Source organism: Oryzias latipes, chromosome 1, assembly GCF_002234675.1.
Source record: "Oryzias latipes chromosome 1, ASM223467v1".
NCBI classification, from domain to species: Eukaryota; Metazoa; Chordata; class Actinopteri; order Beloniformes; family Adrianichthyidae; genus Oryzias; species Oryzias latipes.
Window position 1 is genome coordinate 23,316,098 of NC_019859.2, and position 27,993 is coordinate 23,344,090.

The window sequence follows — 27,993 nt, forward strand, 5'->3', positions numbered from 1 at the left end:
CACAGCGGGGGGCCTCTGCATACACCCGTGTGAGGGATGCTTGGAGTGGGTGTGTGACTATAGTTTTGTATTGGCCTAATAAACCATCCGTCTGCAGGGAGGGGTGAGTAGTGGATGTGAATGTTAAAAGGGGGGGTTACAGAACTCTTTTTTTCTCTCTCTCCATATTTATACCCCTTTGAAATTCACAGACAAACGGACGCAAAGTCCAGCCTAGAGGTTTTTTTGATGGTCGTCGATACCGCTGCGTGATGATGTCATACGGCAGACAGCAAGGGAGGGAGGCCTGATCAAAGGAGAGAGGGAGGGATGAAGACGGAGGAGAGGATAACCAAGACAACAACGGGACAAAGATGGCGACAGCTTCAGCAATGGGACGTCCACTGGCGTCCAGACCCTCAGATAACCAAAAGGCGCCAAGGCCATGCAGCAACTGCAACTTCATCCTTTATCCCAACAGGAAGAGCACCAGCGACACGGATGGGAACGACTGCGCCAACCTCAGCCATCTCCACCTCCGAGCTAGCATGGTAAGCGCTCTTAGCCTTTCCTTCGCTGCCATCAAAGCTTCAAACCCTCAACATGCTACTGTCTGGCTACCATTATAAAGTGCCATTCTTTTTGAAATACCATTTTGGACCCATTTTCCTCCCTTTCTCTGCCCTTTCATCATGGTCTTTTTGCTGTTAATATAGGCCTCTCTTTGCCATCAAAGGCAGCACATCAATTGCCTTGACTCCCAAGTGTATGTGTGAGGGTGAAAGAGAGAAAAGGGAGAGGAGAAAAAAAAGAAGAAACCCACGTATCGAGATCAAGACGAGGCTTTCTTGCCCGCTGTAGATGCTGGTTGGGTATTCTTTTCCATCCACGACTTTCTACGCCGTCCAGAGCTAAAGATGCTCTCTGAAGCTTCCGACAAGTCCTTCGAAACCTTATGGCCCAGATTCAACATTTACTGAAAAGATGAAACTGGATGCTCTTTATAGGGAAATGGAAGAAAAGCCATTTTTTTCCTGCTTTTCTTTAAGAATATTCTGTAGCTTGTGGGCTCCTGGGCCAGAGCTCTTCACCAGTGATGACAATACGTGAAACAATATTTGAATAAGCAGCAGGAGGGCAGCCAGCTAATCCACTGTGGCTAATCCAGTATTGGTGCAGGTCATATTGGTAGCTGGAGTATTCAGCCTCATCACAATACACATCAGCAGGATGCCATGGCAGATATACTGACACTCGTACTACAGGCATGGCTGGAAAAGGCCAGCAGATGGATAGAAAGATGGGTGTTTGCACCGAGAAATTTAAATAGAAATTATGTAATTAAGACTATTTTAAGACTTGAGCATCAGCTTCCACACCATACTCACGCTGTGACAATGTTTGCATCTATTTTAGTCAGATGGGTCATACAAATAAAGCTGAACGCCTCTTTGGTTTATGTTTTAAATGTATAGGCTCCACTTTACAGAAAACGGTATTCCATATTTTGACATTTTCATTCTAACGCACAATATACTTGTTCCTAATTAGTTTTTGAAGCAGTGGTGTTCTGTTTGTATTTTAAGAGGTGTATAATAAAGACTTCACTCTCTGTGAGCCTCTAAATGAGCCTTTGTGCCAGGAGGCCCCCAAGAGATAAGCCTGTTTCTGACAGGCCTCTGTACAGACGCCTAAATCTGCTGTGGCAGCTGGAACAAAAGGACTCCCGAGCTGGACCGGCGCACTGACAAAGATCTCTGTCTGGAAAGTCTGGGAGGCTGCCACAGTTTAAGAATTAATAATCACTTCTTATCGTCACTGGGCGTTGTTACTTCATCACAGTATTGACAGAAAGAAAATAGTGGTTAGATGGCAGAAGCATCAACATTGATCCCTCTTTAATTGCACACTTAACATTGTACCCATGCATCTGTTCACTGGTCCAAATGATATTTGTGCACACAATAGTTTATTTACAAACAGAAAGTGAAAGATTAATCATAAAATACTCCCAATGTACAACAAAAATACATCCATGGTTGAATTTTGATAAGAAGAAATTATTAATGTTAGTTTTAGGTTGATCTTTTCCCACTCATCACTGCAAATGCAACTCTAGCATGCCACCATTTGCTTGGTTAACTGTTTTTGTGCTGGCTGGTCCTGGTATTTTTATCTAGATTCCTGTATTTATAGAACACACACTGTATTACCAAAAGTATTCGCTCAAATGAATACTTCCAAATGCATCCAAATGACCAGAATCAGGTGTTCTAATCACTTGGCCTGGCCACAGGTGTATAAAATCAAACAATCAGGGATGCAGACTGTCTTTACAAATATATGTGAAAGAATGGGCCGCTCTCAGGAGCTCAGTGAATTCCAGTTGTGAGACGTCCTCACTCCTAAATATTTCAGTCAACTGTCACCTCTATCATAACAAAATGGAAAAGTTTGGGAACAACAGCAACTCAGCCACAAAGTGGAAGGCCACGCATACTGACAGAGAGGGGTAAGCGGATGCTGAAGCACATTGTGCAAAGAGGTTGCCGACTTTCTGCACAGTCAATTGTTACAGAGCTCCAAACTTCATGTGACCTTCAGATTAGCACGGTATTAGTACGGTACTCAGAGAGTTTGAAGGAATGGGTCTCCATCACCGAGCAGCTGCATCCAAGCCACACATCATCAAGTGGAATGCAAAGCGTTGGATGCAGTGGTGTAAAGCACGCCACCACTGGACTCTATCTAGAGCAGTGGAGACGCCTTCTCTGGAGTGATGACATACGTTTTTACATCTGGCAATCTGATGGTAAAGTCTTGGTTTGGAGGTTGCCAGTAGAAAAGTACATGTGAGACTGCATTGTGTTGAGTATGACATTTGGTGGAGGAGGAATTATGATGTGGGCTTGTTATTCAGGACTTGGCCCCTTAGTTCCAGTAAAAGGAACTCTGAATGCTTCAAGATACCAAAACATTCTGCGCAATTCCATGTTCCCAACCTTATGGGAACAGTTTGGAGCAGACCCTTCCTCTTCCAGTATGACTGTCCACCAGAACACAAAGCAAGGTCCATAAAGACATGGATGACAGAGTCTGGTGTGGATAAACTTGACTGGCCTGCACAGAGTCCTGACCTTAACCCAATAGAACACCTTTGGGATTAATTAGAGTGGAGACTGAGAGCCAGGCCTTCTCCACCAACATCAGTGTGTGACCACGTTCAAAACGTCCACACACAAATTCTCTGAGAATTGGATTTATAGATCTACACACACACACGCACACACACACATACCAATATACACACTTACAGTAATTTCTGAGTGAAGGCTATGAGATTGTACTTAGTCTTGCCTATGTATGTGAACATAGAGTAGATATAGGCATAATTTTGTTATATTACAAACAATGTAGCTCTTTGTTGTAGTGTGCCAATATATAATCTGATATGCACAGTAGTGTAGTGTTAGCACTCTCACTTCACAGTGAAAAGGTCCTGGTTCAAATCCCTGCAGGGACCTTTCTGTGTTGCGTTTGCATGTTCTCCCTGTGCATGCGTGGGTTTTTTCTCTGGGCACTCCATCGACCAACGCCTGGGGGGACGCCGAGGCAGTTCCAGGCCAGCCGAGAGATGTATTCTCTCCAGCATGTCCTGAGTCTTCCCCCTGGGCATCCACCCAGTGGGACATGCCGGGAACACCTCCCCTGAGAGGTTTTTAGGAGGCATCTGGACCAGATGTCCAAGCCACCCCAACTGGCTTCTCTTGATGTGGAGAGCAGTGATTCTACTCAGAGCTCCCTCTGGCTGACCAAGCTTCTTTCCCTATACATCTAATGGAGCGCCCATTCACCCTGCGGAGGAAGATCCTTTTGGCTGCTTCAGGACCTCGTTCTTTCGGTCATGACCCAGAGCCCATGACCATTGGTGAGTATTGGAAAGAAGATCGACCAGTAAATTGAGAGATTTGCTTTCTGGCTCATCTCTCTTTTCACCACAATGGACCGGTACAGAGAGTGCATAACAACAGATTCCGCTCCAACCAATCTTGTGCCTTGATCTTTCCTCACACGTGAACAAGACTCCAATATGCTTCAACTCCTCCACCTTGGGCAGGAGCACTTCACCCACCCAGAGAGGACAAACTACCATGGGCTCAGACTTGGCAGTGCTGCTTCACACTTGGGCGCGAACTGCCCCAATGCATGCTGGAGGTCCTGGCTCGATGCAGCCAACAGGACAACATCACCTGCAAAGATCAGGGATGAAATCCTGTGGTCCCTAAATCAGATCTCTTCCAGCCCCTAGCTGTGCCTAGAAATTCTGTTCATAAAAACTATGAACAGAACTGGTGATACAGGGCAGTCCTGCCAGAGATCAACATGCACTGGAAACAGGTTCAATTTACTGCTGGCTATGAGAACCATCACCTGTTCTGTTCATACGGACAGCCCTCAATAAGACTCCTCGAACTCCATACTCCCAGAGCACCCTCCACAGGATACCACTGGGGACGCAGTCAAACACCTTCTCCAAATCCACAAAACATATATGGACTGTATGGACTGGATGAGCAAACTCCCATAAAACCTCCAGCAGAGGTTTTGTGGGAGCCGGTTCTCTGTTCCACAACTAAGATGGAAATCGCGCTGTTGTTCCTGGATCTGAGATTCGACTATCGGCCGGACTCTCCTCTCCAGTACCTTAACATAGTCTTTCCCAGGGAGGCTGAAGAGTGTAGTTCCCCAGTAGTTGGAATACACCCTCCAGTCCCCCTCCACCCTCCCTGTCTGCCAGTCCAGTGGTACAGTTCCGGACTGCCGCGCAATGCTGCGGACATGTCAGCCAAGGCACTCTCACAGCATCCAGAGACTTGAGGTACTTAGGTACTTCATCCACTCCTGGTGCCCTGCCACCGAAGAGCTCATTGAATACCTCCGGGACTTCAGCTTGGGTGATAGACAGCCCCACCCCAAAATCCTCAGCCTCTACTTCCTCAATAGGAAACGTGTAAACTGGATTGAGGACAACAGCAAAGTATTCCTTCCTCCACCTGACTATATCCTCAGTAAAAGTCAACAGCCTGGGCCGCAGCTTGCGTGCACTGCTGTCAGCTGTCAGTTGTGAACTAGCGTTTTAAAAAATAAATTGAATTTACAGTGACTGCGTTGTTGCATAAAACTAATATTGTCAATTTTAGAAGTCAAACTGAAATGATCTCCTGTTTCTCTCCAAATCATCATGACATTTAAAGTTTCTCCATATTGACTTTGATGGCAAACACATTAGTCAAAATTTAAAATAACTGTAAAATCCTGAAGAACCACAAAATACTAAACACCTTTTCTAGAGTCATCAACTCCAACAGCTGTTATAAACAGCTCCTTGCTCTAAAGACAGTTCTTAGTCATACTAGCAAGAGAGCACATCCCTGTGATGGTATATACAGTAACTCAACTGGTGAGCCTTACGGGTACATTTTGTTACTTGTGTGCCTTCTGACGTACTCCCCCATCATGTGCTTGTAGCATTTGTCTATAATGCATTGTGGAATTATCCGTTTTAAAGAGGCCATGTGAACAAAAACAGACTGCCTGAAGGAGGTATAAACTGAAGGATAGAATAGATGGTTGAAGGTAGAATGAGGGCAAGGTGTATTAGTGCCCCCTTGTGTGATGACCTTTCTTCCACTGAGGACTCAGACCGCTACATACACGGTGTCTCTGTCATACACACACATAGTGAAGATTCATTATTCATTCATAAGAAGCAACATGCCCTCAACCCCTCCTCACCAAGACATCATAAAGGTCAAGTTCATCTTCGTCAGTATTCTCCCTTTGTTTCCCTTGCTCTCCCCTCATTGTCTCAGGGGGGACTGCAGCAGCCATAACAACAGCAGCCTGTTGCCACGGAAAGCTCTGAATGCAGGTGCAATGTGTTGTTGACTGCAGAAAAAATCCACCAGAGCAATGTGAATACATTTCCATGAGATAGTGTGTTTAGTTTTCCTGTAAAGTCTGCCAATCAAGCATTGTGCCATTTTTTCCTAAGCAGAAGTGCTGCTTGTCTTCATTACAACTTTCAAAAACAGTGCACAGCACACTGATTGCCAATTTAAAGAAATACAGCTTTAATCATGACTAAAAGCGTTACACTGTATGGCAACACGCCAAAAATTAAAATGTGCCAACAACAAAAAATCTAAATATTTTAAAACACACACCACATTTAAAACAAAAATCCCCAACTTTTTATTGCCATTTCTGGCTCTACAATCAGATCCATTAAAGCCTTGGTCACAACTGTAATAATGAGTGGATGCGAGCTGTCTGCCAGCAAAAAAATGGGCATAGTTTTTACGGGGCACGCAGGTGGCCCACGCAAAATTTTAGGATGGTTTGGTGAGCCTGTAGAGCAAAATTGTTCATGCACATTCTTTCTACGGACATACTGTGGGCGACAGGTCGTAGCAAACATGTAAACAACGAGTCAGGGTAAGTATGAGGGAGGTAGGGGAGAAAAGTATGTTTTTTTTTTTTTTTGTCAACCCTCCCAAACCCTGTGCACAGCTCAAGGGCTCCGTTAGTGCTGTTCAAGTGATAGGTGTGCACTCCTCGCATGCAACCCAGCTGTTAGGAATTAGGAAATTAGAGAATCAAAGTGTAGTTTGCGTTGGCCTCCTATGGACACTTACATGTGTGCAGCACCTGTGCACAGTCAGTAAGGAGCCAATTTGCACAACTTACAGATGACTAGCATGAAATGTAAGGACACTCTACACTAGCATCACTCATGTGTCATAGGTGTGTGTACCTTACAGTGTCCTTACAAATACGTTATGATTCATTTACCACACACACACAACAATGGTACATTCCATTTTCATCACGTCCCTCAAGGTGGCCACACTAGCCTCAAAGGAATTTGCAAGACACACCTGCACTTACCTTCAAATCTGAACGCTCCTGCCTGTGACCCTCCATGAGGCCGGACAACCCAAAAACCTGCAGCCCCCATGTGGGTCAATCACCCATACAGGAACAGGATCTCTAGGTATCCATCTTGTCCAATCAAAGATTGAATACATGTCAAAGGGCCAGAGTGGGGTACATTTATTTCTTAGCCACTTTTGGGCCAAACAAAGAGCGAGAAATGCTTCAGTTCCCCAAATGACCACAAGTAGCTGGTTATACAAGGGATCAATTTCCCATTGAGTCCAGTGTTAAAAAGATACTTTTTTTTAACACCGAATGTACACTTAGTTGCAATCAGGTTTTTGAAAGGTCAAAATATCTTAGAAAGTGAGGGGACACCTGAAGAATGAAGGAGAAGTCAAATCAATGTTCACAAAAAAGGGAAACATGCAGAGGTGTAGAAACTACAGAGGAAAAAAGCTGATGAATCACACAACAAAGTTTTTGGTAAAGAATAGTGGAAGTTACACTGAGGTCAGAAATGAACCTTTGTGAACAAAAAGTATGATTTCATGCCAAAGAAGAGAACAACAGATGGAACATTTGCTTTGAGGAGGATTCTGGAACAGAACAGAGAAGATCAGAAGGAGCTGCACTGTGTTTTTGTAGATATTGTTGAAAGTCTATAACAGGATACAGAGAGAGGAGCAGTGGTTTGCATGAGGATGACTGAAGTGGCACAGAAGAAGGTGGAGGACTTTCCATACTTGGGTTTAAGAGTCCAGAATGTGGGAAAGACATAAGGAAGTGAGGGCAAGTGGGTTGAAGCACGTGGAGGACAGTTCAAGTTTCCATGCTTTCAAAGATTTATTTAAAGGTGGACTGAAAAGTAATCTGAGTATGTGCAATAAGCCATGGCTTCAGCCGAATCCTTTCTGGTGTTTTTGTGAAGCAATAGTTGAATGTGTACAGTTGAAATACATGTATGTTTTGCTGTGTTTATGTTGGAATGATGAATACGAATGGTTTCACAGAAAGAAATCAATCTACAAAAAAAGAGCAGCCTGGATACAGATTCCAGAAGGGAACAATTCTCCATTCACTCCACGTTTAAAATTCCAACTTTAGTCCTGAAATACATGAACCGATGTGATCCTTGTTTTCCAAATATGTTTCAAAATGTACTTCTTTATTAATTATTGATGATTTTGATGGGTAACCCAGTTTTTAAACTGCACTTTTCACTTTATTAGAGCTTAAATTTACACATTTGTAATTGTCTGTTTTTTTATTGACATGTTAGTGGACCAATGAGTGAACCCAACTGAGCTTCATACTTTGTTGCACCCTGAGTTCAGTTTTTGAAACAGTGTTGAGGTAGGCAAAGTAAACTCCAATCAATGGGGCCCGTTGATGGGTCCCGTTGGGAAGTGTCAGAGATGATCCATCTAGTGTATAAATGTCTATGAATAGAACCAATTGCTGAAGCACTATTTCACAACCTCATGTTTTGCACATCTCACTGCTAAGGTTTGACCAGTAAGTGGTTTTCATCTGTTCAAGGGTTTTCAAAGACCTCTAATTGCATGTGGTTTCATAGTTTGCACAAGAAAATCAATAAAAGAAACAGTTCTGAACAAAAGCCTTAACCTCAATTAATGCTTTTGAGGATCCTAACCTAAACAGGTCTACGTTCCATTGTGTCAAATGAAATATGACCTATCACCTACCGCTAAGGAGAAGGGAACTAATATGTTTAATACTATAGTCTGCTGTGTCCACAATTTCTAATTACTATAATATACTTTCATTCATTTCATTCATTCATTCATACTTTTTGCATTGAATATTTGAATATTGAATATTTTTTTTCCTCCTAAAAAAGTTCACTCTATGGTTGATTACTTAAAACCATTTCATTTTCCTGCTCACGTGTTTGTTTGATAGTTTGGTCATTTTTTATTGTTGTTGATGCGTTTTTCATCTAATTAACACCAAGATGGTCTGTGTATTTTAAAAGTGACTTCAGAAACTTGCTATTCTTGTCAGGTTAATTCAAATGCAAAAAGCTTTCGATGAATTTCGGAATGAATTTCTAAAAAAATATCTACCTTCTAGTTTTAGTTAGCAAACTGCTGTGGCATGTCTGTGGTATGTTGTTTGGTCATTAAACAACATTAACTCCTCCTGTCAGATAACTATCGCATCCTCTATTATCATTTACAATGCCCTCAATTTACTAATTAGACGTTTTTTGTGCAGCCAGTTTATTTCTCATTCCTCCTATTTTGCTTTGTGCAGCTTCAGGTTGTCATGGAGAAGCAGTTCAGCCAGAAATGGACAGAGATCAAAATAGTCCTCTGGACCTTACCTGAACCACCGGATCCGGACCTCCAGCACATTCAACAGCCAGCCTGACAAAATGAAAAGTATGTTTTCTGGCATCATTTAGTTTTGACTTTGTTTTGGTAAAAATATGCCAAGTTTGCTGTCAGTCTAGTTTAATATTTAACCACAAATGAAACAGTTTTCACATTATTATCTTAAGAATCTCCCATGCAGCTGATAGTTTGAGTTAATTGCAATGTAATCTAATTTGGTTATAACTGACTGACATGACACTTTTGATGAAAATAATCTGTAAATTTGGTAAATATTTATTTCATGCATTTCTTATATGTTCAATTATTTTTTTGTCCTAATTGTGGTCCCCTATTTTTAAATAGATAAGCTTGTGAAACTTCTTGTTCATCTGAGCCATGTAATTACAGGATTTCTGCTCTTTGACAAGTGGATTTTTAAGGTTAATCACAATTCAGTGCTAATCTGTGTAGCTTCTTCAGATAAGCCTTAAATATTTAGTTACTTTAAAGAAATCCAGTTTTTCATGCTGAAAAAAAAGAAAGATTAACACAAAATAAGACATTGCTGTCTGTTAGTGCACCGGCAGATAATATAGGTAACAATTACCGAAACACAGAGTAAGATTTATTATTTAATAAATCTAAAGGGTCTCAAAAATTTAACTAAAATAAAATAACACAAATTGAATGTAGGGTCATTTAGTAATCCTTATTTTTTTGGTTATCGAAATGATCACAATCAGTTTACATCAAGCAATAATAAAGAGTCCTTTTCTCTCTCCTCCTCACACGCACATGCGCACACGTACATGCCCGCACACATTTAATCACCCGCGGACTTGAATGACTGACAGCTCGTTGGAGGAGAGTGACAAGGAAGGCGGTCGGACAGGAGCAGCGGCGGCGGCAGTGGCGGCGTGTTTCCTCAGCCTGTCTGTCTGTCGGGGATGCTGGCTCTTGAAGTCTGACAGGTGAGTCCCTTTAACGCAGCTAAAACGCTAGTTTCTCAAGATTTGTTTCGCATTTTGTTCTGCAAAATAGCCTCACATTTAATTTTCATTTAGCAAAGCTTTTATATATATAAAATTGTTTGTTTTTCTTGTGTATTTCTATAAATATCAAAATTAATTATTTTTCGTCAGTGTCACATGGCGTGGTCCAATGTTAACTATGAAATAAGCTATAACTTGCAATTAGCAGTTTTTTTTAATAACGCAGTTAGACTTTGACAAATTATGTAATGAACCGTTTCTGTCGACAGGGGCGCTGTTGGGTGCATTTACAAATACTTGGATATAGAGCTGTCAAATGTAGAACAGATACACGCTCATAAATCTGGCTTGACAATTTTTGCAGTGGAGCGCCAATCACGAAACACTTCACAAAAAATATCGATTGATCTGATAGATTTTTATTTTGTCTGTTTGCTGATAGTTGTCTCTAGTTCAGCTATGTCTAACAGTAGAAAGGTGTAAAATATTGTAACGACCCAGCTGGTTACAATATTGTGTCCACAGTGTGGAAAAAAAGTTAAATCCTAGGGCCCAGCAGTTTTGTAAAGTTTTTTCGTTTTTTCTTTTTCTGATAGGCGATAAAAGTTTAATATTTAAATTTGGAATTATTTCAAGGTGAAGGGGAGCTAACATCCGAGTTATCTGAGCTTGTTTAAAGCATAAATGTAAGAGTTTTAGTTACTGATGTGGTCTTAATAACTCTATAGTGAAAGTGCAATAATTTGTACCACTTAAAATTAATGTTTTAATTTGTTAAAGTTTTTATTTTATCTGTATGGGAAATTAAGATTTTATCTTCTTAAAAGAATGTTTTAAAAAAAACAACAACTTCACACATTTAAACTCATACAAGAATATAAAAAGGGAAAGAAAAGAAGTATATTTTTTGAGTTGTCTAAATGTCATAAAGAAACGCATTTTATATGTTTATAATTATTAGAGCTCTTTTTCTTTAGAGGAAAAAACGTTTTTGTAACTAATTTTTAAATTCAAACATATGTAAAGGGAGGAAAAATGAGTTGTGTAAATTTTGCAAATTACCCTATTTTTAAATTTTCGCCTGACTTTAGTTAAAGATAAAACAGTAATAAAACAGAGAAAAGAAAAAAAAGAAAAGAAAAATACAAAGTGTTCTTGAGGGAAAGCAGATCTATGCAGTGCAGTTCTACAGACGTAAGCTGTCGGCGTGCGGGCACGTAGAGCTTTCGCCCTGTATTATTGCTCTCAAACTAACCCACCATGGAGAGTTAAGGGCCAGGCAACGGGATAGTTTTGGTATCATTTAGTAACTCAAAGCTATCCATATGCTGCGTTTCGGAGCACATTGTTGTCGCCAGTATCCCCAATGCAGTGGATTACGGGGATCGGGCTCTCAGACACGGTAGGACGGTGACTTTTGTGGGGAAACACGGGACGTTAACGCACTTAGCTACGCTAGCTAGAGCTAGTGCGCTAATAAACGAGCTGACACACCAAGCTAGCTGGTGCTGCAGCCGCTCAAGTGGAAAACGTGTCTCTTTGCCTTCTTGTTTTTCAAATCGTCCAGTAGATTAGGTACATTCTTAAGAAAGTTTGCGTTATTCTTTTGTTAAAGTTTGCTCGTTATATGCAAGTTCACAGTTGTTGCCGGACACTTTTTTTTTTTTTTGCGTGCAGGCCCGTTTTGTTTGGCTGTGGAGTTTGTTGCCGTACCCATCCCCCACCGTCTCTGCAGGCCAAGATGAATGAGATTCTCACTTCAAAGCGCTGGAATCGCTGGTGGCATTGCTACAAGGCCAGCTAGCTGTCTTAACTTGTTAACACGAGTTGTAGAAAAGCGCTTCCCGGCCGCACGGACGGTTGTCGGTTTGATTCCTGTTAGCACCAGTGAGTTAAGCCTCTCGGTTCACAGACGTCCCAAACTTGATGGTAAAACTTCGGCTCGTACGTTAGAAGTATAGTCAAGTTTTCAATGTTTTTACTCGTATTTTCTCAAATCGAGGTTTAATATTTTTAAAAGTACGTTAAACACTCAGTTTTAACGTGTAGCAGCATCATAACATCGAATCATTAATGTCTTAATTTCTTATGTTTAACTCCGTTTGTTTTTATTTATTTGTTTATTTTTGTGGCTGCTCGTGTAAGCACTTGGTCTATTTATAGCCTTTATTGTATTTGGGATCAATCTAATATTAGAGACTACTGGGGTTGTTTGTCACTTGTTGAACAAATAAATCAAATTCCTATTTAGTGGGGGGGGGGGGGTAACGATCAATCAATGAATTGATTTCTATTTCTACCGTCCGACCAGATCGATCTGTCTGACACAAGTTGTTAATCAAATCGATCTATATACCATTAAACAGTTGTTTCAAAACAAAACAAGTCGATTATATAGATCTTGGTAAATACCATTTGGGTTGAGACATGGTAGATTTATTTTACTGTAAAGTAAAAACGAAAAATGATCAGCCCATCATTCCTGTCCAATGAATTTGAATTTAGCAAAGACGGGTGACCATACAGTTCTAATAATGTTCCCTTTGGATTATTTTGATGTGGAAAAACAACAGTGAGCTGAACTTTATGGAATTAAAATGTTAATGGATTTGCCATTAATTCTTGTTTACCTATTTGTACATGTCTTTAATTTAAAGATGATTCTTTTGGAAGTAATCCAAATAATCTGGAACTGTTTAGAACCCAGGTATTTATCTCTGAGTCACACTGGTTGAAGTTTCGGCTAAAGATGTCTTGGATCCATTTGGAAACCACAAATATGATATGAATTAAATCTCAGTTATAATGAGTCGTTACACCCTTATTGGCATCTTCTGCTCACTTCTATTGAGCCATCTGTCATTTTTAATGCTAACTGTCTTTTTCTTTCATTGTAGGGTGAATTGCTTGCCAGAAAAATCCTTGCTGCAGGGGAAGGTCTGACCTCTGCTTCGTACAATCAACGCCATGAGTGTTGTCAGAGAATTACCCGGGATCGGGTTCAGGGGTGGTGGAGGGGTTGCGGCCTCTCTTAGCGGCCCCGCTCATTTTACTGAAGATGCCCCACGACCTCCAGTACCCGGCGAGGAGGGAACGGATCTGGACCCCCCAATCCAGTCGGTCAACACCCGTCCAAACAACCTTTCCCAAGTGCTCGGCTGTCCCCCTTCGTCAAAGATGGGGGATTTGTCTGGCTACGCCCCCTCGTCGTCATCTGCGACGCCTCGTCGCCCCGACCTGGACTTGGGATATGAACCTGAGGGCTCCGCTTCTCCAACGCCACCTTATCTGAAGTGGGCCGAGTCACTACACTCTCTACTGGATGACCAGGATGGCACTCAGCTGTTCAAAAACTTTCTGTGCCAGGAAGGGTGTGCAGACCTGCTGGACTTTTGGTTTGCATGCTCTGGCTTCAGACAGAGCAGCCAGGAGAAAAGGGCAAAGCTGGCCAAAGCCATCTATAAGAAGTACATAGTAGATGGAAGTGGGATCGTCTCGAGGCAGATCAAAGCAGCTACCAAGAGTTTCATCCGAGACTGCGTGGGAAAGCAGCATCCGGATCCTGCCATGTTTGACCAGGTAGCCACAGCATTGATGATAAACTGTCAACAGTAGAACGCACTAAAACATTCATGGGCCTTAGTTTGACTGTGCTTCTTCAGACAGAATCCGCAGTACATTCTAACCTGGTTTATACATATCAAGCCATAAAAATAGTCCCACTTACACGTTTAAAGGATGTGTTTGGTTTCATAGTCCAAAATAGCCAGCCTTTGAAAAGATCAGAGCTGGAATAGATATGAGAGTAAAAAGAATTTCACTGCCATTAAGATCCATCTTTGTGCTTTATTTCATTCTTTATAATCTTGTGGCAAATCATGCATGTTGCACATCTCCAAAAAGGGTTTAATCTGCTTTGAGTTCATGATATAACTACCAGAGCTGAAACAAATATTCAATTTGTCTTAAATTTATGCTGCCCTAATACTGAAAATTGTTGGAGAGGATGACAAAGTAGCTGTTTGTGAAGCAGTTGTCTGAGTGCAGGACTGGGAAATCAGGGTTCGATTTCCAGAGTGTGCAATAAGCTTCATCCAGTGTGGGTCCTTGGGCAAGACCCTTCACGCTAGTGCCTAACAATGTAGCCTCAAGGGGGCCGAGGCTGGGTCTCCCTGTGCCCAGCCCGGAGAAAACACAGGGTTGTGTCAGGAAGGGCAACCGGAGGGAAAATATCTGCCAAACCAGTGAAAGCTGGTTCTTTGTGGCAACCCTAATAACAAAAATAAGTTGGAGATTACAGCAAATTTCCAGATCATCAAACTGATAATGCTCAGATTCATTTTCAGGTACATAAAAAGTGTTTAATTTCAATGTATCCTTTTTGTGTTTTTGTTTAAGTTCACTTGTGAGTTTGGTCACTTTTAATTAGTCTTTGTACTTAAGAACAGACGTTTTCATTTCTCTCACAGGCCTCAGCAGTAGCCGGCACCCGGCGAAAATGTGCCGCCTGTGAATGAAGCAGTCTCTGGCTACCTTTTTGATGAAGAGCAAAAGTTTCATTTAATACCTCACAGCAAATAATCCATGTATGCCACTTGCCACTCGCAAGCATTATTTTGTGTTTGGCGAGTAACAGTTTGTAGATGTTTAAATCGGTTATGTTTCTTAGCCCTCCTTTTGGCGGTTTTCTTTTAATGGTCCTCTAGTGTGTGCACACGAGGTCCTCAAGCGCTCGATAAGAGAAGGAGACTCCTTCCCCTGCTCGTCCGTTACTTCTGTTTATTCGCCTCCGTGTAGCGTTCAGCGGATGAAGCAGTGGCGATTTTTAACAGGATTCAGACAAAAGTGGAGGATAAATGGATGGACTTGGAGCAGCAGCAGAAAGTTTCATAAGAAGTGATGCTTTGGAGACAGCGGTGTTGTTACACACTGATGCTGTCATGCTAATGAGCTGTTCTGTGACCTTTAACTGGTTTCATTTCAGACACTATTTTCAGGGACCGGACTTTAAGACGTGGCCGATAAATACAAAATCAATTCACAGGAAATTCATAAAAAGCAAAAAATTCCTAAATGTAATAACAGACATGAATTACTGGGTATACAAATTTATTAGCAGCATGTTTCTAACATTATACAGACGGTGTTGGTGTGAAACCCCCCCCACCACCACGCACAAACGCACTCGCGCATGAAACCGTGTCAAACAGCCTCAGAAGATGCTTGCATCTTTGCTGGCAATGACATAATGGCAAGAATCAAAAACAAAGATGTTTTCAGGCTGTTTTTATTTTTTATAAATTCATATGAAAATGAATTCCCTAGAGGCAGAATTAGTGGGGAAAAGTGCATTTCCTGGTCAATCTGCCCCCTCCCCCTCCTCTAGTAAATCTGTGTTCTCTCAGCAGGTTTTAATTTGAGTTTACATTAAAGACGACCTCATACCACAGTGTTGTGCTGCTGTGCTAAAGAAAACAGTGACAGCCTATTTGTAATAAAAAACAAACAACCTCTTCATTGACGTTACAAGTTTACTTACCTAACAATGGTCCTGCATTGCCTTCTGCAAAGTTTTGAAAGGACTGTTTTTATGCAGTTCAGTCAAATATCAATTATCATAGCATTATATGGACGGTGGCCCCCGTGATGCAGCGGTAGGGCAGTGGACCTGTGATCGGAAGATTGCAGGTTTGATTCCCGCTTTGCCCACCCAAGCACCGAAGTGTCCTTGGGCAAGACACTGAACCCCACCTTGCCTCTGGTGGAAGGTTGGCGCCAGTGTTTGCAGCGGTGTGTGACTGTAAAGTACTTTGGGCCTTCATGGAAGGTAGAAAAGTGCTATATAAGTACAAATACATGTTAGACTTTGATGTATTACTTTAGATGATGTCTGTCATTAGATCTGTCAAAAGCATTTTTAATAAAGGCTATAGAGACGTGTATTAACCAGCCTGAATTTTGGCTTTGTTGTTTTGGATTTTAGAGCTGTGAAATCCAATTGACATTATGTTGTGGTGCTGTACTATGTTTAATGCAAACGTTTTTGGGAACATTATTCTTTCCTCTGACTTTAAACCAGCGTCATTTGTCAATTAGACTGTCATGAAAAAGAGAACTCAAAGAAATCGAGTTGAACTTTATTGGAAAAAGTTACATGTGTGACGTCTGTGGTCTATTCCAGGCACAGACAGAGATCCAGGCCATGATAGAGGAGAACACATACCCTTTGTTCCTTAAGTCAGATCTGTACTTGGAGTACACACGGACCGGAGGAGAAAGCCCCAAACCCAACCCCAGTGACCAGAGCCCCTCTTCAGGTCCAGCCAAGTCCAGTCCTGGATACCTGCCGACACTTGCTGAGGATGAAGAGTGGAGGTGGAGTGAACCCATTTCTTTATATTGCGACATCATTTTCATCATCCTAATAATGTTTTGAAATGAAATTTTCTAAATAGTTCTCAGCATATCTAAATTCCTCTTTTTTAATAAAAAAACACATTTTTTCCTGCTTAATACAACTTTAAAAAAATGATCCTAGGTGTGGAGGGGGTGCAAGGGAGATGGAAGAGGAGAAAGATGAAGATTGTGGAAACACACCAGCGAGCAGACTGACTCACAGCCTGCTGATGCAGACGGCGCCACATCGAGCTACAACCAGCAGGAGAAGACAGGACAGCAGAGAGTACAGGTGTGTGTCGTCATTCATTCCTAAAACCCCCCAACATCCGTGATGTTTTGGTTTTATAGCAAACATTTTTATTTCAATGTTATACTTTTAGTATATATTCATGTGTGTAATATTAGTTCATCTATTGGGGAATTCAATTTATCTGTTGATGTATTTATCCATTCATAACAACTCCATTGTTGATTTTGTTAGTTTTGTGTATCAAAGTGACATTGATCTTTTGTGAACTAAAGAACCATGTGTGTTGATTCTTCCTCAGGCCGTGGAGAGAGCCTGTCAACCCCTACTACGCCAACATGGGTTATGCTCGGGCTCCAGCAACCAGCGCTAATGACAGCGAACAGCAGAGCATGTCAAGTGACGCAGACTCAATGTCACTAACCGACAGTAGTGTGTAAGTGAACCCGACTGCACTCCCCTGTGCCATTGACTCACTTTCCTGGGCTAGTTGAAATCAAAATGCAAAGTAGCTACCGGTAAATGGAAGTGCCGGGTTATGCTGAACAAATCCAGGTTCATTATTGATTTTCTACGTCTTCCCCACAGAGACGGTATTCCTCCATACAGATATCGGAAGCAGCATCGGAAAGAGATGCATGAAAGTGCCAAAGCCAATGGCCGTGTGCCTTTACCGCATATACCTGTGAGTCCAGACGTCATCTCATCTCCTCTTAAAAGCCTGCTTCAACAGTGGGGAACATCTGACTCTGAATTTCATTCAAGAGGCATTTCCTAACATGTATTTGTTTTCTCTTTTTTACTGTGTACACCTGAGTTGGTAAAAAAACAACAACATTTTCATTTATAATTTATTTTCTTTCGATGTTCATTTGCAGCAGTTCTTGGTTAAAAAAATGCAATACATCTGGCTGCTGTTTCTATAACAAAGACTAATTAAACCTTGAAAGCATCAGTGCTAAAGGGGATCTTCAACTATATTTGGTTGAAATAGAAAGAATTGAACAGGAATCAGAGGCCTTCAGAAACCGGCAACAAATGTTCATGATTCAAAATGCAAAAAAAGACTGCCGAGTGATTGTGGGATGGTTGAGATTCATTATCTCTGATCGGAATGAAATGAGTTTTTTGTGTGTGTGTGTTTTTTCCAGCGCACTTATTGCATGCCAAAGGACATCCACGTAGAGCCGGAGAGGTTTGCAGCAGAGCTCATCAGCAGGCTGGAGACCGTTCTCCGAGAAAGAGAAGCAGAGGAACGACTCGAAGAGAGGCTGAAGAGAGTACGACTGGTGAGTTCAACAGAATTCAGAATTCACCAATTGTTCATCATAAGGGTGCCAAGGATCATGGCTGATTCGTGATCCGTACGGATGGGTAGACATGGTTCTGGACACACGTGTACCCCACTCCCACATCATTAAAAAACAATTGTGTGGGAGTACTTTACCTTTCTATTCAACTGTGATGACAAGGGCTCGCTGCGTTCACCCTAAATGCGATTTGCGCATCAAATTTGACGTCTGCCACCTCTGTTCCGGCATGTGAAATTCGCTGCTGGACGCTCGTCCAGCAGGGTGTTCATAAACCTGACGTTCCCGCCTTCAAAGGTTATTCTCCACCAGATCTCATCATCACAGAACACTGGGATGATGTTGAGAGATCAGATTTATATATTTTGAAGAGCTTTACAAAGGCATCGCTGAGCTGTCCTACACTGGTAGGAGAAAGACGCTGCTACGTCCAGCCCTGTGTTTTACAGCAGCGGGGCGCATTGGTGAAAGAATTTGTACATTTTTGGCATTCCTTGATTGTCTTACTTTTTTTTTTTTTTTATTATACTTTTCTTTTTGTGTTTTGCACTATAATGCACTTTGTTTTTTCTATATCAATAGACTTTCCTTAACTCTGAACCAACTTGTAGTCCTGCGTCTATACCGCCTCCTCATCACGTTCAAGCAACCACTGCCAATGAAAAAGAGCTTTCACAACTCTTACGATGGTGTATTTTTATGACTGTTTTTGCGCTCCAAGTACAAAACACATGGCCATTGAAGGCGCCATGAAAGTGAACCCAGCTCGTACTTTAACCAGTCAGGGACTCTGATTTGGTAGTGACGTTTGGATGACTCCCCTTTAATTCACGGAAGTGCCAACTGCTGGAAAAGAGGAGAAATAAATAATTGCATCTAGCCGGAATTATGTGACAAAATCTTTCAAATATCAGAATAGGAACCTGGAGCAAGATTCACGAGATTTGCAACGCTTCGGCATTGCGCACCAAGCTTTTTCCAACTGTAGGTAGCGGACATTAGCTTGTAAACCGTAGAAAAGGAAGAAGAACCCCCACCATGCTTGTCCAGTGTGAACACCACGGCCTAAACATGCGTTGACCTACCCTCGTTTAGCGCGTTCTTGATAAATCCTCCGTGTGTACTTACTTTAAAAAGTTTGAATCATTACACATATTAACATAATATGGAGCCTGGTGGTATTTATTGCACGTTACCAAACGTATGAAGGTTTGTAAACGTTTAATGTGGAAAAAAAGGCTTTTTTCCTTTGTAAATATTTTAGCAGTGCAAACATGTCTGTTATACTTAAAAGCCTCTCCACCGCTTTTGCTCAATTAAAAAATTCTCTTTATTTTCTTATTTAGATACTTGTTACTATTTTTCAAATGACATAAAATCGCTGCTGTGTTATTGACTAAACATAGAATACATTTCTGTCCAGATTTAGTGGTTTCAATTGTTCATTCTCACACAAATATTTGATTTAATATCCTCCTCGTTTATTTATTTTATTCTCACTTCTGCCTGATTAGGTGGCAGGATTTTCAAGAGCCTATCCCAGCTGGATTAGGGTTAAGGCAGGGTGCAGGCTGGTTACAAGCCCAGTTAGAATGCAACGGAGGATTTGCTTTCTCAGAATAAACCCCTTTTCTGTGTTTTTTATTTATTTGCTTTTTTTAAAAGGAAGAAGAAGGGGACGATGCAGACATCTCCATGGCAACCTCCATCTCCTCTCACAACATACCACTTCCCCTCCCCTCGTCATTTCCCCCTGTATATGGTGCCCGTTATTCAGAGACCACTGCTAATGCAGCAACAGGCGCTACTTATGGCAGTCTGGTTGCCATGGAGGATTCCCAAGATGATGACCCAGAATCTATTTTGGATGAACACGTTCAGCGGGTGATGAAGACGCCAGGCTGTCAGTCCCCAGGGGCGGCCAACAGCACCTTAGGAGGAGGTAGACATACCCCTCCCAAATCATCCCGCTCACCTGATGGGGGAATTGGGCTGCCTCATTACCCCCCACACCGAGGCGGAGGTCATGGCTTGTCTACTGCTGGGGTCAAAGGTATAAGATTGGCCAAGGGGGAGTTGGGTCTAGTGGGAATTCTCATAATTTACTTTTTGTTGTTGTTGCCATTTCCTCTGTACGGAGACGGAGATGATGGAATTTTACCGTCTATAATGCTGTATTTCTGTGCCACAGATTTAAGAGTTTAATTCTAGCTGTGGGGTAAAGCCAAAGCAGAGACTTGTGTTTTGAGTTGCGGCTGCTTTAAGGTGTTCAGGGAGTTTGCGGCTTCTGGATTTCATTGATTTAAATGTAGGATATCTGCAGGAAAGACCTTATCTAATGACCGTTTCCTGGATTTGTTACAGGAATGCATTATCATAAGCAGCCGTACCACCACAGAGGGAGAGAAAGCACGGAGGAGGCGGGCAGTAGGCCTCAGGCTAACCTGCTGTGGAACGGGGAACCAGCGAATCAATACACAGGAAGAAGGAATTATGCAGACGGAGCTGGAGCCAGCGTTCTTGATGGAATGGGTTACAGGTATGCAGGGCTCTGAAATCTGAAGGGTTCTTTAATCACTGCTGACTTCATATTTTAAATGAGAATTATTGTTTAATTTGCAGTAGTAAAGGCAGCACGCTATCGAGAAGAGGTTGTAAGAAGACGGAAACTGTAGGCAAAGCGGAGGAGGGCGGCCGTGGCGCAGAAACTCAAGTGCCACTAGAGGATCTGGAGAGGAACCAGAAGATTCTGCAATGGATGATGGAGGGAGACAGACAAAGGAAGAGCACTCATGGGTAAATCAGTATAAATCCTTATGCTCAGCTTGACAATGTAGTAACAAGAAACTTCTCAGGTTAAAGACTCACTTTGATCATCTTTTGATCTATTGTAAAAGCGCTCCCAGTGGTTTTTTAATTATGACGATTACACTTTTCAAAAATCCCAAAACCTGTGTCGTTTTCTAGGACATAGCTTCTGCAGAGCAGCAGCAGGTCATTAGAAACTCTCCTCTGAGTTGTGAGGGGGACCAGTTGGTGTCGAGCAACCCCTCCCCCCTTCCCTTCCCATTGCAGAGCGGAGCAGGGAGCTTGTGGCCCTCACAGTGTATTTTCTATGTCACAAAGAAGCTCTTTCTCAAACAACATTTTTTTGTCTGCTCCCGATTCACAGTGATTTGAACAAAGAAATACTCAGAAATTCCATTTTGAGCTGAATTTTCTTCATACATGTCCTCCATCATCAGAAACATGTTAAAAACCCCAAGAACACGATATTCATCCGTGTGGGTCTTTTAGACATGCAATATGACAAAAATGTGTCAGGAACTGTTGGTATATATTTATATCTTAAAATCTTTTTCCGCTATAGAAAAGAATTAGGAAAAATGTTTCATCTCAACTTCCTCAAAGCAAACAAAAACATTTCAAACACTTCCTGAGTCCTGAAGAAGGAAGCTTTATCCAGAGAGAGTCTGTCTGTCTGTGGAGAAACTCTTCTGCTTTTGCTCCAAACACACACATGTTCAGACCAGTCAACATTTTAGTGTCTTCCCAAACTTAAAAATTGGAAGAATTTCTTTCAAATGAGCTTGTTGACTTCCCGTCTTTTAAATTTTTAATATAATATTACATAACTTATTTGCTTATTGTTTATCAGGTGTGATACAGAAAGAAATGACACGACTGTGGTTTTGGCAGCACCAGGCAGAGTGATGGCGTTCTGGCGGTGTTTTTCTTTTTTTTCATGCTCCGTGTCTTCTTAAGGGTGGATGGAGCAGAATATTTCCCAGCTTTATTAACACTGCCTGTTGGCACATTTTGCAGATTACCGGTAGTTAACCCACTCTGCCTTTAATTTAAAGCGTTTTGAATATTTCCAGTCGGCTGCTGTCAAGGGACTCCTTTCTAAAACCGTGCTGGTGAACTGTGAGGCAAAAATCATCTCATTCTTGTGATATTTTTTAACTTTAGGCGATTCGCTGAAGTTTTGAGCTGAGTTCCACCAAATGCAGTTCACGCGGCAGGTGGAATTAGTTTCAGTGTTGAGTCAATATACAGATCAGAGGTCCTGTGGTGTAAGTTGAGTGTCGGGCGCTCAGCTGACATCAGCATGATTTGAGCATCCCTGTGCGATTTGGGCATCGTAGCACATCTGGAGTTCAAACATCCTCTGTATCTTTCACGCATTGTAAATGAGATACAGGGATTCATGCTAAAAACATTTGACGGTTGCTCCTCCCACACTCGTCAAATTTGATGCGTGTGCAAGGAGCTACTGTGGCCTCATCCCTACATGGAAGTATCGACTTGTACGTCTCATCATGGACACTCAGGGCATGGAAGACACAGATGATATTAACAAAATCAGGTTCATTTCTTTTGAAAAGCTTTACAAAAGCATCGGTAAACATGACTCCATGTCTGGGTTCATGAGATCATTCAGTGACTCTCCCAGCTTCACCATCTGCAGGAGCTGCGTCTGAATGGCGCCAATTTTAGCGGAACGTCTGCCTCCCTGTTACCCACTTTGATGACTTTCTGTCCTGCATTAATCCAAGGAGGGGAAAAATTAAAATAAGCATAAAATTAGAGGACCTCTTTATTGTTGACTCCATACGAATAAGATAAAACATCATAAAGTTCAGTAGGAGAACAATCAGATTCTCCTCCAAGTTTGTTTTGGTCTCCACTCGCTGATTACATCATCAAAGCTTCATGGGCAAAAACTGGGTCCCTGATTGATTGCTGCAACATGAATTCTTCACCAAAGTTAAGATATTTGAACTCTGGAAACTGAGCGATGTCCAAAACACGCTGCTGGTAGACCGCTGCGCCTGAAGCTCGAAACAGGACCTCTGATCCTGTCTGTACTTTGACTTAACGTTTATACTGGAGGCCCCTGCCATGCAAATCACATTTGGTGTGAAAGCAGCTTCATTATACTTGATTTTTAAATGTGCAGATCAAATCACTTTTTACACAACAATTTTTGATTTACAAATCTCTTAATGTGGTTTTCAGTAGCAGCACCAACAGTTCTCGGCGGACAGGAACTAGCAGTGAGTCCCGTCCAGCATCTGTGGAGAAACCCGGAGCTGTGCACCCCTGGGTCTCTGCCCAGCTGCGGAACAACCCCTCATCAATGTCCAGCGCTATTCCGGGCTCCACGTCCGCTCAGATCCAGCCTTCACACCCGTTCATCCAAGACCCCGCGATGCCTCCCAACCCAGCTCCCAATCCCCTCACTCAGCTGGAGGAGGCTAAAAGGAGGCTGGAGGAGGAGAGGCGGAGGGCTGCTCTGCTGCAGGCCAAACAGAGGTATGCTGATATGTCAAAATCTATTTCTCTTTTGACTTTCTAATGTTTTTAACATCCGTTTTGGTTTCTCTTAGGCATAAGTCTGGAAAGAGGCAACTGTGTGAAAACATGACCGTTGCTTACTACTTCTGCGGCGAGCCGATCCCGTACAGAACATCTGTCAAAGGACGAGTCGTCACCTTGGGCCAGTTTAAGGAGCTGCTTACCAAAAAGGGCCACTACAAGTTAGTACGGATTGTTAGTGCCAACCTCTGTGTGTTTCTGTGTGAAAATTGTAATCTAACTGTGCGTCCAATGTTTTGTTTGCAGATTCTACTTCAAAAAAGTGAGCGATGAGTTCGACTGCGGTGTCGTTTTTGAGGAAATTCGGAACGATGATGACATCTTGCCCATCTTTGAGGAGAAAATCGTTGGAAAGGTGGAGAAGATTGATCGAAACCTGGGAACATGAAAAGCAAACAAAGGTTTTTAAAGGAAGCAATTGGCTGAGAATGGATTGCTAGACGTTTGACTGCAAGAAACCGGATGTCGGGAAGTTAAATAAAAAAACAAAAGGTGGACGGAGCAATGTGCGACAGAAGGGAAACTGCTGCAAACAAGAGGCGGAGCTTGGAGAAAGAAGTTGTGGGGCGTGAATGACCCTGCCAGTGCCTGGCTTGAACCGACTTAAGGCAAAGAACCTTGAACGGATGTGCAGGAGTGGCAGAAAAAAAATATCACCCGTCATGTTTTCATGGTGGATTTTGAAGGTTAGTTAAAAAACTTAAAAAAATAAAAAGTCTGATCAGTCTTCCGCATGGATGGATGGAAAAAGGTGAGGAAACTTCTGCAAGAAGTTCTGAAAGTAGTCTTCCACTTCTGCTCTGGAAGCGCCTATCCTTCGAAGACCATTACGATGCTGCTACATTACCACGGAAACTCTTCAATTGGTGCTCGGGACAGTCTGCTCCTCAACGTCAGGCGATGAGAGGAGACGACGGGAAAGGGGGATGTGGAACTTTATTATTATTTTTTGGCCTGCTTTTTCTCTCATAGCCTCAAACAGAGATCCTTGCTCATCCTTGATTCCTAGATGTCACACGGTGATCTCTCACATCCACGCGTTCAGAAACCCACGTCTGAGTCACCCGTTTACCAAAGTAACATGCTTGTGATCAAACAAGTACCCACGCTACTTGTTTCAATTTCATTAGATTTGTATATGTACACGCCAGGTACAGTTACCTATCAGCAGCTTAGTTTTGTCATCTTATCGTGTATTGTTAAAGTTTTGAAGGTAGTTTGTTTGTCATACTAAGGCAGCCTTTTTTTATTTTTTTTGTCCATACAAACGTGTTTCTGCACCTCACTTCAATGCTGTCTGCACCTGAGCAGGTGTTTAAAAAAAAAAAAAAAGAAATCTCCATGGCTGTATTATTTTTTTTTCTCACTTGAACTGTCAAGATTCTGACTTGTTCTTGATGAATCTCATTTCCCCTCTCTCGGCTTGATGCTAAGCTCGTTGGGATGCCTGCCCGGCCAGTGCCAATTCTTTTGTAGAAACTTTTTCTAGAAGTGCGTTTTTGAGTGAGTTAGCTCGCGTCTGTCTTTTATGCTGGAAATCAGCCAAAGAGCATTACACTTCCTGTGTCCCAACGCGCACCTTTTCTTAAGTGGAGCCCCCACATGAAACGTTTTCATCAGATTCATAGATGTCCTCGCTGAAAATTTACATTTTCTACAAAAAAAAAGTGTTCAATGTTTTGGGATATTGCATACGGTTGATGCGATTATAGATAAAGAATCTGTACGGAGCCAAAGCTGGCTTTTTTTTATTTTATATATATATAAAAGAAGCAAATGTAAAAGGGAAAGTAGTTGGTGAGGCATTTACATGGATATTGCAAAACATGCTAGCAACGTTCAGACACTGAATGTGATTCAGTCCTTAGTGCATTTTGAAATTAATTTATATATTCAGTCAAAACTGCTGGTTTTGTCCAACCCATAGCCAAGAACTTAGAGGAACTAATGTCACAGGACTAATGTCTTGGTTGTTATTTGGTCGCAGGTTCAAGCAGTCCTCAATTACAAAAAAAAAAAGAGTGGAAGTTGAGGTAGATTCAGGCCGGCTGCTTCCACCAGTGACCTCCTCCCACTTTAGATAACTTAATTGTTGGATGGTTTCATTTAAATGTTAATGGGAACTGAGCGCTTTGAAGAAACAATGACTGATTCTCTGAACTGTATTACAGAAAAGCCTTCACATTATTGTGCCATGAAACCAATTGGACTAGTGCATTAACACCTACGCCAAATGTGTGCTTTTTATTTGTCTGTGTGTGCTTTTTGTTTGTCTGTGTGTGTGTGTGTGTGTGTGTGTGGTGGTTAAGCTCTTGCCAACACCCTCTACTACAGGATTACTTATCATTACAGTCTTCAATCTTAAACTGTGGCCCCTAATCTTAATCTGTGTCGTTTTATGTTTGTAGTTTATTGAATGTGCTTAAAGAAAAAACTTTTTTTTTTTTTTTTAGATTTAAAGAAATTCTTTGGTCCAGCAAGGGAAGCAAGATCCCTAAACTCATCTGTCTGTAAAAATCAGTTTTGCCTTCAGTATAAAAGTATAAATATGTATTTGATTATTTTAAAAAGGAAAAGAAAATGGTATTCACAGAGCATGTTCTTTATAATGAATGTTTTCTGGATGAGTTGACTTATCTATTTAGTTCCATATCTGTGCAAAACGCTATCGGCCCCCTGGTAGCTTGTCGGTTTTAATTTGGACACAGATGGACGTTAAATGAAAACGTGTTGAGAGTTCTTTCTTGTGATTTCGATTTAATAACTGAAACAACTGGACATGCTGCCGTTGTTTTGTGTGAAACACAGTGCCTTGTATCATGTTGTCTTTTGTGTTATCTCTAAAAAAAAGTGTTTATTGAACCAATCCATGTTTTTACTGTAAGGTTTTGTTTTTTTAGTCAGTACCATTACATTTATGGCTTTTCCTCACCTCTGTTGAATTCAGCTGTGTTGTAAATATGTACATTATCATTTCATACACAACTTCAGACCTGCACCACAGGCCCATGGTGTTTGTTTTTTCAACACCGAGATGTCACTGTGGTAGTTTTACTTGTACATTTCTTTTAAAAAAGGTACTTCATAATAAAGATGTTAAATAAGCCTTTTGTTATTATTTGAAGTTTTGGTAAAGTCGCTAACAATTTTTCACACCAATCTTGTCTAAAAATATCTGCTGAAGATTCAGATTTAATTTTCCTGCACTTAGTCATTGGTTTTACCATTTTTTGTTTATCTATTGATCTAGTTTTATTTGATAGCAATTTTAATCAAACTTCCTCAGATAATAAAACCCTTCTAATGATTTTTACATATTTAAAGACAATTTTTAAGAAATAACTCCTTAAAATGTGTCATTTCATTTATAGTTTGCTAGGATTTCAAAATAATTTGTTTTATTTTTCATCAACTTTAATTGCAAAAAAAACATTTAAATTCAAATGAGTAAAAAAGAAATTATGGTGAACACCCACAGAGATGATGGAAAATATGAGAGGAAAAAATGAGCCATAGAATTATGAGAAATAAGCTTTAAAATATTCATCCATTTTCTATTCCGCTTTTTCCCTTTCGGGGTCACAGGGCTGCCGGAGCCTATCCCGGCCACTTGTGGGCGAAGGCGGGAGATGCCCTGGACAGGTCGCCACAATGTCCAGAATCACACACACCCATTCACTCTCACACTCACGGACAATTTAGAGTGACCAATTAACCTATGAAGCATGTTTTTGGAAGGTGGGAGGAAGCCGGAGATCCCAGACGGGGAGAACATGCATACTCCACACAGAAAGGTGGATTCTGTTTTGGGTCCCCCAGCCGGGACTTGAACCGGGGGCCTTCTTGCTGTGAGGCAAGAGCGCTAACGACTGCGCCACCGTGAAAAAAACATGAAATGAGCTTTAAAGTAATTGGCAAAAATTTTTAAATTTTTGTAATCTAAAATAGTAATATTTTAACATCGAAACGTCTTATTTGAAAATAAGGTTGTACCGGTAATTGCATTACAATAAGGTAAAAAAAGCTGACGTTCTCTTGAGCAGCATAAATGTCCATCCGATATCTTTGAATTATCTGCTACATAAACTAAACAGGTATTTGTTAAAACATTTAAAAAGCTAAATGTAACGTTTTATTCTTCGAAAAAAAGTTGGCTTTTTCCGACGTGTGGAAGCATAAAATTACGGCTTTAATCTTTTAAATTGTTGATATTTTCTCACTATTGTTACAATAGTGAAACAATAATTGTACGACTTTTTTCTCACAATTTTACAACCTTATCCTTGAAAAATTTCGACTTGTTCCCTAATAAATTTACGACTTTATTTTCATCTGTGAGTCGTTTTCAGTCAATTACGGTGGTATGAGCGTGTTTTTAATATTTTTTTTTTTACGTACAACGT

General features: G+C 41.4%; 1 protein-coding gene across 6 annotated transcripts; it reads left to right on the forward strand.

The window, feature by feature from the left end:
- Positions 1 to 324: 324 nt before the first annotated feature.
- LOC101155494 (axin-1) lies at positions 325 to 26,695 on the forward strand. Of its 6 annotated transcripts, XM_020704575.2 has the most exons (15): positions 325 to 530; positions 9,199 to 9,326; positions 10,115 to 10,231; positions 13,150 to 13,831; positions 16,434 to 16,627; positions 16,791 to 16,940; positions 17,200 to 17,334; positions 17,487 to 17,583; positions 18,050 to 18,187; positions 19,874 to 20,261; positions 20,573 to 20,747; positions 20,831 to 21,004; positions 23,231 to 23,527; positions 23,602 to 23,751; positions 23,837 to 26,695. In XM_020704575.2, the coding sequence occupies exons 4-15, from the start codon at positions 13,220 to 13,222 to the stop codon at positions 23,976 to 23,978; spliced, it is 2,652 nt and encodes an 883-aa protein (XP_020560234.1). In that variant the 5' UTR covers positions 325 to 530; positions 9,199 to 9,326; positions 10,115 to 10,231; positions 13,150 to 13,219; the 3' UTR covers positions 23,979 to 26,695. The 6 variants fall into 6 exon arrangements, with proteins under 6 accessions (XP_020560234.1, XP_020560237.1, XP_011476229.1 ...); XM_020704578.2 differs by lacking the exons at positions 325 to 530; positions 9,199 to 9,326 and having other exon boundaries at positions 10,098 to 10,231; XM_011477927.3 differs by lacking the exons at positions 325 to 530; positions 9,199 to 9,326; positions 10,115 to 10,231 and adding an exon at positions 11,457 to 11,654 and having other exon boundaries at positions 23,234 to 23,527.
- Positions 26,696 to 27,993: the final 1,298 nt, after the last annotated feature.

Coding starts and splice junctions, on each gene's coding strand:
- LOC101155494 (XM_020704575.2), top strand. CDS start 13,220: ATGAGTGTTGTCAGAGAATTACCCGGGATCGGGTTCAGGGGTGGTGGA. Junction 13,832..16,433: donor ATCCTGCCATGTTTGACCAG/GTAGCCACAGCA, acceptor GGTCTATTCCAG/GCACAGACAGAGATCCAGGC. Junction 18,188..19,873: donor GGCTGAAGAGAGTACGACTG/GTGAGTTCAACA, acceptor TTTTTTTAAAAG/GAAGAAGAAGGGGACGATGC.